Source organism: Odontesthes bonariensis, chromosome 11 (genome assembly GCF_027942865.1).
Source record: "Odontesthes bonariensis isolate fOdoBon6 chromosome 11, fOdoBon6.hap1, whole genome shotgun sequence".
NCBI classification, from domain to species: domain Eukaryota; kingdom Metazoa; phylum Chordata; class Actinopteri; order Atheriniformes; family Atherinopsidae; genus Odontesthes; species Odontesthes bonariensis.
In genome coordinates, this window is record NC_134516.1 from 37,271,260 (window position 1) to 37,284,831 (window position 13,572).

Genomic DNA, 13,572 nt, shown 5'->3' on the forward strand with positions numbered 1-13,572 from the left:
GCTCTGTAAAGGTTCATTCGGCTCTAAAGTTTCAGTCAGCTCTGTAAAGGTTCATTCGGCTCTTAAGTTTCAGTCAGCTCTGTAAAGGTTCATTCAATTCTGTAAAGTTTCAGTCAGCTCTAAAGGTTCATTCGGCTCTAAAGTTTCAGTCGGCTCTGTAAAGTTTCAGTCGGCTCTGTAAAGTTTCAGTCGGCTCTGTAAAGTTTCAGTCTGCTCTGTAAAGTTTCAGTCAGCTCTGTAAAGGTTCAATCGGCTCTAAAGTTTCAGTCAGCTCTGTAAAGGTTCATTCGGCTCTTAAGTTTCAGTCAGCTCTGTAAAGGTTCATTCGGCTCTGTAAAGTTTCAGTCGGCTCTGTAAAGTTTCATTCGGCTCTAAAGTTTCAGTCAGCTCTGTAAAGGTTCATTCGGCTCTAAAGTTTCAGTCAGCTCTGTAAAGGTTCAGTCAATTCTGTAAAGTTTCAGTCTGCTCTGTAAAGTTTCAGTCAGCTCTGTAAAGGTTCATTCGGCTCTGTAAAGTTTCAGTCGGCTCTCTAAAGTTTCAGTCAGCTCTGCAAAGTTTCAGTCAGCTCTGTAAAGGTTCATTCGGCCCTAAAGTCTCAGTCAGCTCTGTAAAGTTTCAGTCTGCTCTGTAAAGTTTCAGTGAGCTCTGTAAAGTTTCAGTCAGCTCTGTAAAGTTTCAGTCAGCTCTGTAAAGTTTCAGTCAGCTCTGTAAAGGTTCAGTCAGCTCTGTAAAGGTTCATTCGGCTCTAAAGTTTCAGTCAGCTCTGTAAAGGTTCAGTCAGCTCTGTAAAGGTTCAGTCAGCTCTGTAAAGTTTCAGTCAGCTCTGTAAAGGTCCAGTCAGCTCTGTAAAGGTCCAGTCAGTTCTGTAAAGTTTCAGTCAGTTCTGTAAAGTTTCAGTCTGCTCTGTAAAGTTTCAGTCTGCTCTGTAAAGTTTCAGTCTGCTCTGTAAAGTTTCAGTCAGCTCTGTAAAGGTTCATTCGGCTCTAAAGTTTCAGTCCGCTCTGTAAAGGTTCATTCGGCTCTGTAAAGTTTCAGTCCGCTCTGTAAAGTTTCAGTCAGTTCTGTAAAGGTTCATTCGGCTCTAAAGTTTCAGCCAGCTCTGTAAATGTTCATTCGGCTCTGTAAAGTTTCAGTCGGCTCTGTAAAGTTTCAGTCTGCTCTGTAAAGTTTCAGTCAGCTCTGTAAAGGTTCATTCGGCTCTAACGTTTCAGTCAGTTGTGTAAAGTTTCATTCGGCTCTAAAGTTTCAGTCAGCTCTGTAAAGGTTCATTCGGCTCTGTAAAGTTTCAGTCAGCTCTGTAAAGGTTCATTCGGCTCTGTAAAGTTTCAGTCGGCTCTGTAAAGTTTCAGTCGGCTCTGTAAAGTTTCAGTCGGCTCTGTAAAGTTTCAGTCTGCTCTGTAAAGGTTCATTCGGCTCTAATGTTTCAGTGAGCTCTGTAAAGGTTCATTCGGCTCTAAAGTTTCAGTCAGCTCTGTAAAGGTTCATTCGGCTCTGTAAAGTTTCAGTCGGCTCTGTAAAGGTTCATTCGGCTCTGTAAAGTTTCAGTCGGCTCTGTAAAGTTTCAGTCGGCTCTGTAAAGTTTCAGTCGGCTCTGTAAAGTTTCAGTCTGCTCTGTAAAGGTTCATTCGGCTCTAATGTTTCAGTGAGCTCTGTAAAGGTTCATTCGGCTCTAAAGTTTCAGTCAGCTCTGTAAAGGTTCATTCGGCTCTTAAGTTTCAGTCAGCTCTGTAAAGGTTCATTCGGCTCTGTAAAGTTTCAGTCGGCTCTGTAAAGTTTCAGTCAGTTGTGTAAAGTTTCATTCGGCTCTAAAGTTTCAGTCAGCTCTGTAAAGGTTCATTCGGCTCTAAAGTTTCATTCAGCTCTGTAAAGGTTCAGTCAGCTCTGTAAAGTTTCAGTCTGCTCTGTAAAGTTTCAGTCAGCTCTGTAAAGGTTCATTCGGCTCTGTAAAGTTTCAGTCGGCTCTCTAAAGTTTCAGTCAGCTCTGTAAAGTTTCAGTCAGCTCTGTAAAGGTTCATTCGGCCCTAAAGTCTCAGTCAGCTCTGTAAAGTTTCAGTCTGCTCTGTAAAGTTTCAGTGAGCTCTGTAAAGTTTCAGTCAGCTCTGTAAAGGTTCAGTCGGCTCTGTAAAGGTTAATTCGGCTCTAAAGTCTCAGTCAGCTCTGTAAAGTTTCAGTCAGCTCTTTAAAGTTTCAGTCAGCTCTGTAAAGTTTCAGTCAGCTCTGTAAAGTTTCAGTCAGCTCTGTAAAGGTTCAGTCAGCTCTCTAAAGGTTCATTCGGCTCTAAAGTTTCAGTCAGCTCTGTAAAGGTTCAGTCAGCTCTGTAAAGTTTCAGTCAACTCTGTAAAGGTTCATTCGGCTCTGTAAAGTTTCAGTCGGCTCTGTAAAGTTTCAGTCAGTTGTGTAAAGTTTCATTCGGCTCTAAAGTTTCAGTCAGCTCTGTAAAGGTTCATTCGGCTCTAAAGTTTCAGTCAGCTCTGTAAAGGTTCAGTCAGTTCTGTAAAGGTTCATTCGGCTCTGTAAAGTTTCAGTCGGCTCTCTAAAGTTTCAGTGTGCTCTGTAAAGTTTCAGTGAGCTCTGTAAAGTTTCAGTCAGCTCTGTAAAGTTTCAGTCAGCTCTGTAAAGGTTCAGTCAGCTCCGTAAAGGTTCATTCGGCTCTAAAGTTTCAGTCGGCTCTGTAAAGGTTCATTCGGCTCTGTAAAGTTTCAGTCGGTTCTGTAAAGTTTCAGTCGGCTCTGTAAAGTTTCAGTCTGCTCTGTAAAGTTTCAGTCGGCTCTGTAAAGTTTCAGTCGGCTCTGTAAAGGTTCATTCGGCTCTGTAAAGTTTCAGTCGGCTCTGTAAAGTTTCAGCTGGTTCTGTAAAGTTTCAGTCTGCTCTGTAAAGTTTCAGTCAGCTCTGTAAAGTTTCAGTCGGTTCTGTAAAGTTTCAGTCGGCTCTGTAAAGTTTCAGTGAGCTCTGTAAAGTTTCAGTCAGCCAGCTTATTCTCTGTAGCAACAGTTTACAGATGCCTTCTGAACGCCTCACATACAGGTGAAACGTTTGTCCAAGTCTCAGCTCAGCTGCTTGTGTCAAATTCAAACACCAGGTTAGAAAATAACGGAGCGTTGGACCCACACATCTCGGTGTCACACATACACATGAATGGTAGCATATAAACTCTGGAAAATCAAGAAAATATAGAAAGGAGTTGATAAATAGTCCATGGTTTGCCCTGCTCCTGCTGACCTGACATCAGCCTTTACCTGTGACCAGCAGCCAGCTGTTGGCTCCACAGATAGAGAGTCCAGCCCCAGCAGAGAAACAGCTGGAGCTCTGATTGGCCAGATGTGTGTTCCTGGGAGTGTTGAGGCCGGTCAGAGCTCCCGCTGCTGCTCTGAGGCTCGCCTGTAGACTATATTCACATTTTTAACAACAAAAGGGACTTGTCTCTATGTTTACGCATCTGGATATTTGCAAACATAAGATGCTATCAAACTCAGCGTCTGCATGTCAGGATAAAACGATCCCTACAACAACATCAGCTCTCTGTACAGCTTTGCCCTTAGCTCTTTGTCCCATCTGGCTGTTGCAGAATGGGGCCGACGATGTGAAAAAACACCGCTGGTTCAAGACGGTGGACTGGGAGGCAGTTCCTCTGAGGAAGCTGAAGGTACGTCTGGGAAACAGGAAGTTGACTGATGACGTTTTTAAGGATTGTATTTATAAAGCCTGTCCGTGCTTAAATGAACATTTGCTTGAACATATGGAATGAATGGCTTTGCAGTCCAGCTGATACATTGTTTGTTTGTTTGTCTGTTTATTCAGTCACACATTAATAAACAAATGTGTTCAGGACAATCACAGCATTTTTTTAAGTGACTGAAAAGGCACAGGCTGAAGCGAAATGCTTATATTGAAGCGTAATGCTTATATTGAAGCGTAATGCTTATATTAAAGCGTAATGCTTATATTGAAGCGTATTGCTTATATTTAAGCCTGTCCTGTTGACCAAAATGAAGCTACCCATCAACCTATGTTTTTACAAATACTAAAGTAAGAAGAAAAATAATAGTAAAAAGACAAAAGACAAAAAACAGAATTGCATCCAATAAAGTAAAAAAATAGAAGAATAATGAAGCAAAATAATAAATAAACACAAAATCCTTTACCAGCTCAATGGTTTCTGTCTTGGCTCTCGGTGGAAGAGGTCGCATTTCTCTCTGCTCCTCCCTCCCTTTTTTTGCCCTGCTCAGCGTGTCTGTGTCTGTCTTTTGAGCATCTTTTTACATATCAGACGAATTCAAGTAAGATGGATTTGGTCAGCTGGGGTCTCAATCCTATTGATCAAATTTTCTCAACCGCGAAGATGAGGAAAGGAGAAGCCTCATGCCCCGACGGGACATTCTTCGCTGGATACTCGGAGGACGCATGGGGGAAGTGGCGTACCGTGTGTTTAGCGATGCTGGCTGTCGAGGACGCGGAAGACGTCTACATATTTGGATTTATGATACTCGGGTTCCTGCTGTTTGGAGTTGGAGGATACCTGGTATTTTGTGAAATTAAGAGATCGTGGAAAGCGTTTGATGGGGTCACAAGAGCAATCAACGCTCAGACTGAGATGCTACGTGAGCAGGGTCGGAAGCTGGAGGCGATCCTTGCGCAGGTTCGCAGGCTGGCTGAGATTCCTGGACTCAGAAGAGAAGTGGATTGACCTGGGAGAATGGTTGATTGATCGCTTGGACCGGGCGGAAAGGGTCCACATCCCACAATTCGGCTGAATTCGGGACTTCGCCATGAGATACCAGCAATGGACAAAAAGACAGAAAGCGCAATCAGTTGTCTGTCTGACCTAAATTAATTGTTATTCCAATCCGGCGCCCCACACTGGCCTTGTGGCCAGCTGCATAATCATTCTCCACGCTTGTTATGATAACATTATGCTCTTTCCCATGTGCTCCCCCTCCCTTCCTGACACTCCTGTGAGATTTGTTGTTGAACTGGCTGACATATTCGAACTTGTCAAGGACAATTGCCTGATCCAACATTCTGTGCAGTCTTATTGAACAAACACACACGCACACACATACATGCTCATTTATAACACATGCAAATCCTCACCTCTTCACTGTCCCATTGCTTAAGGTGTTGTTATGTGTATGTGATGCTTTTTCTGTGCTGAGGTTTTTTTGAGATCTCAAACCGTATCCTGATAAGGGTACAGTGTGAAGTATGATTTTTTTTTTTTCCCTCCCCTCACCCAATGTTGTTCCCCTTCCTTCTTATCTGGCGGCGCCTGCGTGGCCGTGAGCCCGCGGGCTGCGATTCCTTGGTCACACTCTCTTTCCCTATCTGTTTCTGTGTTGTCTGTCATGACCGAAACTGGAATTTCCCCTTGGGGATTAATAAAGTATAATTGATTGATTGATTGATCGACTTTGTGGTCGTATCGTCGGACTTGCGGCCGTATGTCCTGGACACTCGGGTGAAGAGAGGGGCGGAGCTGTCAACTGATCACCACCTGGTGGTGAGTTGGCTCCGCTGGTGGGGGAGGAAGCCGGTCAGACCTGGCAGGCCCAAACGTATTGTGAGGGTCTGTTGGGAACGGCTGGCGGAATCCCCTGTAAGGAGGAGTTTCAACTCCCACCTCCGGCAGAGCTTCAGCCATGTCCCGGGGGAGGTGGGGGACATTGAGCCCGAATGGGCCATGTTCCGTGCCTCCATTGTTGAGGCGGCAGACCGGAGCTGTGGCCGTAAGGTGGTCGGTGCCTGTCGTGGCGGCAACCCCCGAACCCGCTGGTGGACCCCAGTGGTGAGGGAAGCCGTCAAGCTGAAGAAGGAGTCCTATCGGGCCTTTTTGGCCAGTGGGACTCTGGAAGCAGCTGATGGGTACCGACAGGCCAAGCGGAACGCAGCCTCGGCGGTTGCTGAGGCAAAAACTCGGGCTTGGGAGGAGTTCGGGGAGGCCATGGAGAACGACTTCCGGACGGCCTCGAAGAGATTCTGGTCCACCATCCGGCGGCTCAGGGGGGGAAAGCGGTGCACCGTCAACACCGTGTATGGTGAGGGCGGGGCTCTGCTGACCTCAACTAGGGACGTCATGAGTCGGTGGGGGGAATACTTCGAGGGCCTCCACAATCCTACCGACACGCCTTCCGATGAGGAAGCAGAGTTGGGGAGCTCGGACGTGGGGCCTCCCATTTCTGGGGCTGAGGTTGCCGAGGTGGTTAAAAAAACTCCTCGGTGGCAAGGCCCCGGGGGTGGATGAGGTCCGTCCTGAGTTCCTCAAGGCTCTGGATGTTGTAGGGCTGTCTTGGTTGACACGCCTCTGCAGCATCGCGTGGACATCGGGGGCAGTGCCTCTGGACTGGCAGATCGGGGTGGTGGTCCCCCTCTTTAAAAAGGGGGACCGGAGGGTGTGTTCCAACTATAGGGGGATCACACTCCTCAGCCTCCCTGGTAAGGTCTTTTCGGGGGTACTGGAGAGGAGGATCCGCCGGATAGTCGAATCTCGGATTCAGGAGGTGCAGTGTGGTTTTCGTCCTGGCCGTGGAACAGTGGACCAGCTCTATACCCTCCGCAGGATCCTGGAGGGTGCATGGGAGTTCGCCCAACCGGTCTACATGTGTTTTGTGGACTTGGAGAAGGCGTTCGACCGTGTCCCTCGGGGACTCTTGTGGGGGGTGCTCCGGGAGTATGGAGTGCCGGACTCCTTGATATGGGCTGTTCGGTCTCTGTATGACCGGTGTCAGAGTTTGGTCCGCATTGCCGGCAGTAAGTCGGACATGTTTCCTCTGAGGGTTGGACTCCGTCAGGGCTGCCCTTTGTCACCGATTCTGTTCATAATTTTTATGGACAGAATTTCTAGGCGCAGCCAGGGCGTTGAGGGGGTCCGGTTTCGCTCAGAATCGGGTCTCTGCTTTTTGCGGACGATGCGGTTCTGTTGGCGTCGTCGGGCCGTGACCTTCAGCTCTCACTGGAGCGGTTCGCAGCCGAGTGTGAAGCGGCTGGGATGAGAATCAGCACCTCCAAATCTGAGACCATGGTCCTCGGCCGGAAAAGGGTGGAATGCCCTCTCCGGGTGGGGAATGAGATCCTTCCCCAAGTGGAGGAGTTCAAGTATCTCGGGGTCTTGTTCACGAGTGAGGGACGAAGGGAACAGGAGATTGACAGGCGGATCGGTGCAGCGTCTGCAGTGATGCGGGCTCTGCACCGGCCCGTCGTGGTGAAGAAGGAGCTCAGCCAGAAGGCCAAGCTCTCGATTTACCGGTCAATCTATGTTCCTACCCTCACCTATGGTCACGAGCTGTGGGTAGTGACCGAAAGAACGAGATCGCTAATACAAGCGGCCGAAATGAGTTTCCTCCGCAGGGTGTCTGGGCTCTCCCTTAGAGATAGGGTGAGAAGCTCGGTCATCCGGGAGGGGCTCGGAGTAGAACCGCTGCTCCTCCGCATCGAGAGGAGTCCGATGAGGTGGCTCGGGCATCTGGTTAGGATGCCTCCTGGACGCCCGTCCCACTGGGAAGAGGCCCCGGGGAAGACCCAGGACACGTTGGAGAGACTATGTTTCTCGGCTGGCCTGGGAACGCCTCGGGGTCCCCCCAGAAGAGCTGGAGGAAGTGGCTGGGGACAGGGACGTCTGGGTTTCTCTGCTCAAGCTGCTGCCCCTGCGACCCGATCCCCGGAAAAGCGGAAGATAATGGATGGATGGATGGATGGATGGATGGAAAATCCTTCACAAATTATAAATACTTGTAGCCCTCAAAAATTGCTTTAGAAAGCATCCTTTTGAAAACCAAAAATGTGCTACAATTTCTTCCATTTATATTAGCATCATTCCATAATGAAAGCCCAACAACAGATATGCATCTCCTTTTCATTTCTTTTTTGACCTTTGGTGCAGTAAGTTTGTCTCTTAAATTATACTTTGTTTCTTGAGATGAGAAAAACCTGTATGCTGACTGGGAGCAACTTTGATTTAGCTTTATACATTATTTGCATTATTTTGTAATATACCAGATCATTGAATTTCATAAACAGTGGGGGAGTATGTGCATAGTAATCAACCTTATTAATAATCTGTACGGCTCGTTTCTGTAGAACTATTGCGTTAACAGTTGTTTTATATGTCGAGCCCCAGACTTCCACACAGTATGATGTGTAAAGGATGTATAAGTGAGCAGTAAATAATATGTAAGGCCTTATTATTTAATTGTCTTCGAAATCTTTCCATTGATGTAATTAACATGTAGTTTCCATGTTAATTTCTGGTTAATAACCACCATTCCCATTCTGGTAACACCCAGCTGTATTCCTTTGCTGCCGGGCTGAATGCTAACCCGTCTGTCCCTGTGTCTGCAGCCTCCTATAGCTCCTAAAGTGTCCCACGAGGGCGACACGTCCAACTTCGACGTTTACCCAGAGGACGACTGGAAGAAGGACCCTCCTGTGCCTCAGAAGGATCTGGAGATCTTTAAGAACTTTTGAGCCCTGAGTCTGGCTCCCGCTCTGACTGACTGATGGAATTTTCTTAGAGTTGTCAGACATTTTGAAAGCTCCTGTTACATGTCCCATCATGGGGAAACACTTAGGATGGCATGGGCTGCATGAACCCACAGACGTGTTTAGCTTTTCCTTTTCTCAGACTAAAGTCAGACTGTTACTCTTCATCTTATTTTCTTCTCTGAGCCTGCTCATATGCAAAAAAAACAACAAAACAACAACCTGGTTCCTTTAAGACCAAGACTGTTACTTTGTACAAATCAGGTCTTTTTTTTTATATGTTTTCTATTTTTTTGTCTTTTTAAGATGTCCATGAAGTCCTATTGAAGGTGTCTCCGGACCGGTGCTGACCCACTGTACTGTATGTAGGCGTAGTTAGAACCTGCGTGGCGACCGGTGCCTTACATCACCGTGTGACGGGGATGCTGCCTCGCGGTCCTTTAAGGTCGACTTGAATCGGAGCTCCTTGCAGGTGTGGTGGGGCCATGCTTTGTCCTTACTGTACAGCCGGCACACCGTGCCCCCCCTTCACTCTTCATCACCCCCGTTGTCGTGCTTTCAGAGCGGAGTCGCGTCAGGCGAAAGGTGGTGGAATGTGCCCCCTTACTGCTGCGCTCTGGGGGATGTCGTCAGTATTCATTACCGTCGCTGTCTAACGTCTTCTCCGGGCCTTTATTTCGGATAACAATGTTTCTGGCCTTCAGAGTGAGTTTCCTTCGTGTCACTTTGTGCCTCAGCTTGTAGGTGGGTGGGCTGCAGGGCGCAGCGTTGGGCCCGTTTGGGATGACACTACTGTATATGAAATCCTGTCATCTTTAACTGGTACGTGTTCACAGAAACGATAGATCAGTGATGCCAAAAGATTTCTTTTGATCGTGTGGAACAATTTTCCTGTTTTGTGTTTTGTGTGAACTGAGCCAGCGAAACACCTGTCAGTGACCAGCCTTCACACGAGTTATCTTTCATTGGTTGTCCACGGGGATGAATGAAAGGTGTCAGTGCTGTGCGGATCGCTGTGGACCTAATGAGAGTAAACCTTTTTAAACACTGAAGCTCACATTCTTGCTCCTGTTTGCTTTTGTTTACCTTCACAGAACAAAATGATGAACACGTTATAAGCTCCAACCAAGCTCAATAAAGTTGTTGCAGAGATTTTATTGCACACAATAAAACCCAAATCAATAGAAAAGCAGCATCTGAAGGAAATAAGTGTGCATCATAGGTTTAACAGAGTTAGAGGCTGGGCAGTGTGATCCCCGGAAGGGTTAGGGTTAGGTTCCCCTTCTTAAACACGTAAAGGGTTAGGGTTAGGCTCCCCTTCTTAAACACGGGAAGGGTTAGGGTTAGGCCCCTCCTTCTTAAACACGTAAAGGTTCCCCTTCTTAATCACGGGAAGGGTTAGGGTTAGGTTCGCCTTCTTAATCACGGTTAAGGGTTAGGGTTAGGTTCCCCTTCTTAAACACGGGAAGGGTTAGGGTTAGGCCCCTCCTTCTTAAACACGTAAAGGGTTAGGGTTAGGTTCCCCTTCTTAAACACGTAAAGGGTTAGGGTTAGGCTCCCCTTCTTAAACACGGGAAGGGTTAGGGTTAGGCCCCTCCTTCTTAAACATGTAAAGGGTTAGGGTTAGGCCCCCCCTTCTTAAACAAGTAAAGGGTTAGGGTTAGGTTCCCCTTCTTAAACACGTAAAGGGTTAGGGTTAGGTTCCCCTTCTTAAACACATAAAGGGTTAGGGTTAGGCTCCCCTTCTTAAACACGGGAAGGGTTAGGGTTAGGCCCCTCCTTCTTAAACATGTAAAGGGTTAGGGTTAGGCCCCCCCTTCTTAAACAAGTAAAGGGTTAGGGTTAGGTTCCCCTTCTTAAACACGTAAAGGGTTAGGGTTAGGTTCCCCTTCTTAAACACGTAAAGGGTTAGGGTTAGGTTCCCCTTCTTAAACACGTAAAGGGTTAGGGTTAGGCTCCCCCTCTTAAACACGGGAAGGGTTAGGGTTAGGTTCCCCTTCTTAAACACGTAAAGGGTTAGGGTTAGGTTCCCCTTCTTAATCACGGGAAGGGTCACACCTCATCCTGACTGAAAGCGAGCGAGCGAAACTGACGCGATACGACGACGAAATTTCGCAAGGGTGTCCTGATATGCAGCGTGACGATTTTATCGGGAGTGATTCTATTGGTTCAGAAAGTACTCACTTGAAACACCGAGTTCTCTGGCTCCCTTCGGTTCAGATCTTTGTGGTACGGGTGTTTGGGGTCATAAACCATTGGGTGCTGTTCCACGGTAAAGATCAGCTTCTCCTCGTCCATTATTCCCTGAGTGATGTTAACCTGTTGCGAACTAACTTGTCAACAGGAAGCAGCATGTTCATTTCAACCAATAAGAAGTGTTTAGGGGCGGGATGTGGTCCAAATAGAGACAGCGCGGGCGATTTTACAAGGGGTCAGCATGATCGCTGGACGGAGCAACATCGCTCGTGGCATGTCAGGGTAGGCTGATTGAAAAGTACGCATTCTAATAATTTTTTATCAATCGCTCAGTCAGGATGAGGGGTTAGGGTTAGGTCCCCCTTCTTAAACACAGGAAGGGTTAGGGTTACGTTCCCCCTCTTAAACACGGGAAAGCTTAGGGTTAGGCCCCCCCCCCTCTTAAACACCGGAAGGGTTAGGGTTAGGCCCCCCCTATTAAACATGGGAAGGGTTAGGGTTAGGTTCCCCCTCTTAAACATGGGAAGGGTTAGGGTTAGGCCACCCCTTCTTAAACACGTAAAGGGTTAGGGTTAGGTTCCCCTTCTTAAACACGGGAAGGGTTAGGGTTAGGTTCCCCTTCTTAAACACGTAAAGGGTTAGGTTTAGGTTCCCCTTCTTAAACACGTAAAGGGTTAGGGTTAGGTTCCCCTTCTTAAACACGTAAAGGGTTAGGTTTAGGTTCCCCTTCTTAAACACGTAAAGGGTTAGGGTTAGTTTCCCCTTCTTAAACACGTAAAGGGTTAGGTTTAGGTTCCCCTTCTTAAACACGTAAAGGGTTAGGGTTAGGTTCCCCTTCTTAAACACGTAAAGGGTTAGGGTTAGGCTCCCCCTCTTAAACACGGGAAGGGTTAGAGTTAGGTTCCCCTTCTTAAACACGTAAAGGGTTAGGGTTAGGTTCCCCTTCTTAAACACGTAAAGTGTTAAGGTTAGGTTCCCCTTCTTAAACACGTAAAGGGTTAGGGTTAGGCCCCCCCTTCTTAAACACGGAAACCACCACCCGTCTGCCACTGCAAGCAACACTGAAGAGGCATGCCAGCCCCACAGCATTCAGGGCACATCTCATCCATCCCTTTGAGAAGCTTTTTAACTACCTTTGTCAACCAATGCCAAGGTGATGGGCGAGTCTCCCGCCAAGTCCTCAGACTCCGCCTCTTAATGGAGGACGGGCCCGGCTTTCTGTCCCAGTCGCTGAAGGGTAGCAGAACACCCTTTGAAGGCCAATTGAAAGTCTTTCATGATGACCTCGGCAAATTCCTCCCATCCACTCCCAAGTTTTAGCCTCTACAACCACAAACGCTGCGGCCCTTTTGCGCCTTTTGAACCCTGCTGCAGGTGAGCCCTGGGACAAACGCTTCCCAAAGGCTTCCTTCTTTGGATGGACTTCACATGTATATGTATGTATGATGTAGCAGATGTCTGCTCAGAGTGTGGATCGTCTGATTCAGCAGGCATGTTATCTGCTCACCAGTAACCCCCAGAACCCCCGTGCAGCATCATCTTCTCCATGCCTTCTGTCCACTGTACATACTTAGACACACTGAATCCCCCTGAAACCCGTTTTAAATGGCACCAGTATGATGGAGTGATCACCTACGGCTTATTATAAATGACACGAACAAACATAGCCAGCCTCAGCCCTCTGTGTCCTGTGTGTTTTTGTATTTAGAGAAATAAATGTCACGTTCCCACGTCTGAATATCCCCCTGTCCCATAGTGAAAGCCTGCAGAGCTTTGCCGTGTGTCTGTACAGTGCATGTGCCGCCTTTCCTCCAGAACTGAACCCAGCAATACTTCACAGGCCTTCTTCCCGGCGGAAACTCTGACAGTAACGATGACTGAATTCCCTTACTGTCCCAGTAAACCCTGACAAAGAACCTTGATGAACAGCTGGAGCTCTAACCCATATGTTACAGTATATGCTGGGAACCAGGTCTGGTCGCTGCTGAAGCATTTTCTAATAACGTCCTAAGAAATCCTTTTAATAAACAGTGATTAACTTGATGCAATGACGTGTTTGTATGATGAATAAAGTGTGAAACACGTGTTCCTCTCCCGTCAGCTGCTCGTCTGTGCAGCCAAGCTTTTGTATTACAGGATGGAAATCTTGACACTTGTGAAATGAAGCCCTCATAGAAGTTTGAAGCTTCTCAAGTTCAGGTTTTCATGACACAATGCCAGTGTCCCTAACCCTAACCCAGTAATGTTGAGCCAAAGGCCAAAGACCTACTTACGTGTTCATAAAAGATGGCATGAATTTGTTCAAATGTTGACACTGAGACACTAAAGGCTTTAATCACAGGTTCTACTACAAGTGGCTTCAAATAAATTACTTCTGGTTTCTGTTTCTCTTTGCATCTTCTTTAGATTTTCTATGGAAACATATTTATATTCTATAAAAAAAACATGCTGCTATGAGAACTTCTGCTGGTAACTGGCAACTTTTTGCATCTGTTGTGAAGTGTAACCATTTCAACAGGAACCTGTTGGAGTAGTTAACTGAGCTTTTTAAAGGCCAAGTAATGCCTGGAATAAGACCCCAAATCAAGATGAGTAGAAGCTCTGCTCAGCTTTAAGACTATCCGGGCAGACAGAGACTGCAGACAGAGCGGTAACAGAAAAGGAGGAGGATCACAGAGCTGGTTAACAACAGATGCTGTAATCCTGTAGCCTGGTTGCCAGCCGAACTTAGCCCCGCCCATAAAAGTTTTGGTCGGGAAGTTCGGTCTGGCTCTGCTCAGTTGGGAAATCATTATGCCCGACCAAGAATCGGTCGACCCAATCAGATTGCCAGGGTGGGCTTTATACGATGATGGACAGATGATCAACAGGGACATTATCGAGTACGTCACTAAAGAGCTGAAC

General features: G+C 47.1%; 1 protein-coding gene across 1 annotated transcript in view; it reads left to right on the forward strand.

The window, feature by feature from the left end:
- prkx (protein kinase X-linked) overlaps positions 1–12,752 on the forward strand; it is a 34,861-nt gene extending 22,109 nt beyond the window's left edge. The window contains exons 8-9 of the mRNA XM_075478106.1: positions 3,566–3,643; positions 8,332–12,752. Coding sequence (XP_075334221.1) covers positions 3,566–3,643; positions 8,332–8,457 — 204 coding nt within the window. The 3' untranslated portion in view covers positions 8,458–12,752. The remainder of the gene's footprint in view (positions 1–3,565; positions 3,644–8,331) is intronic.
- Positions 12,753–13,572: the final 820 nt, after the last annotated feature.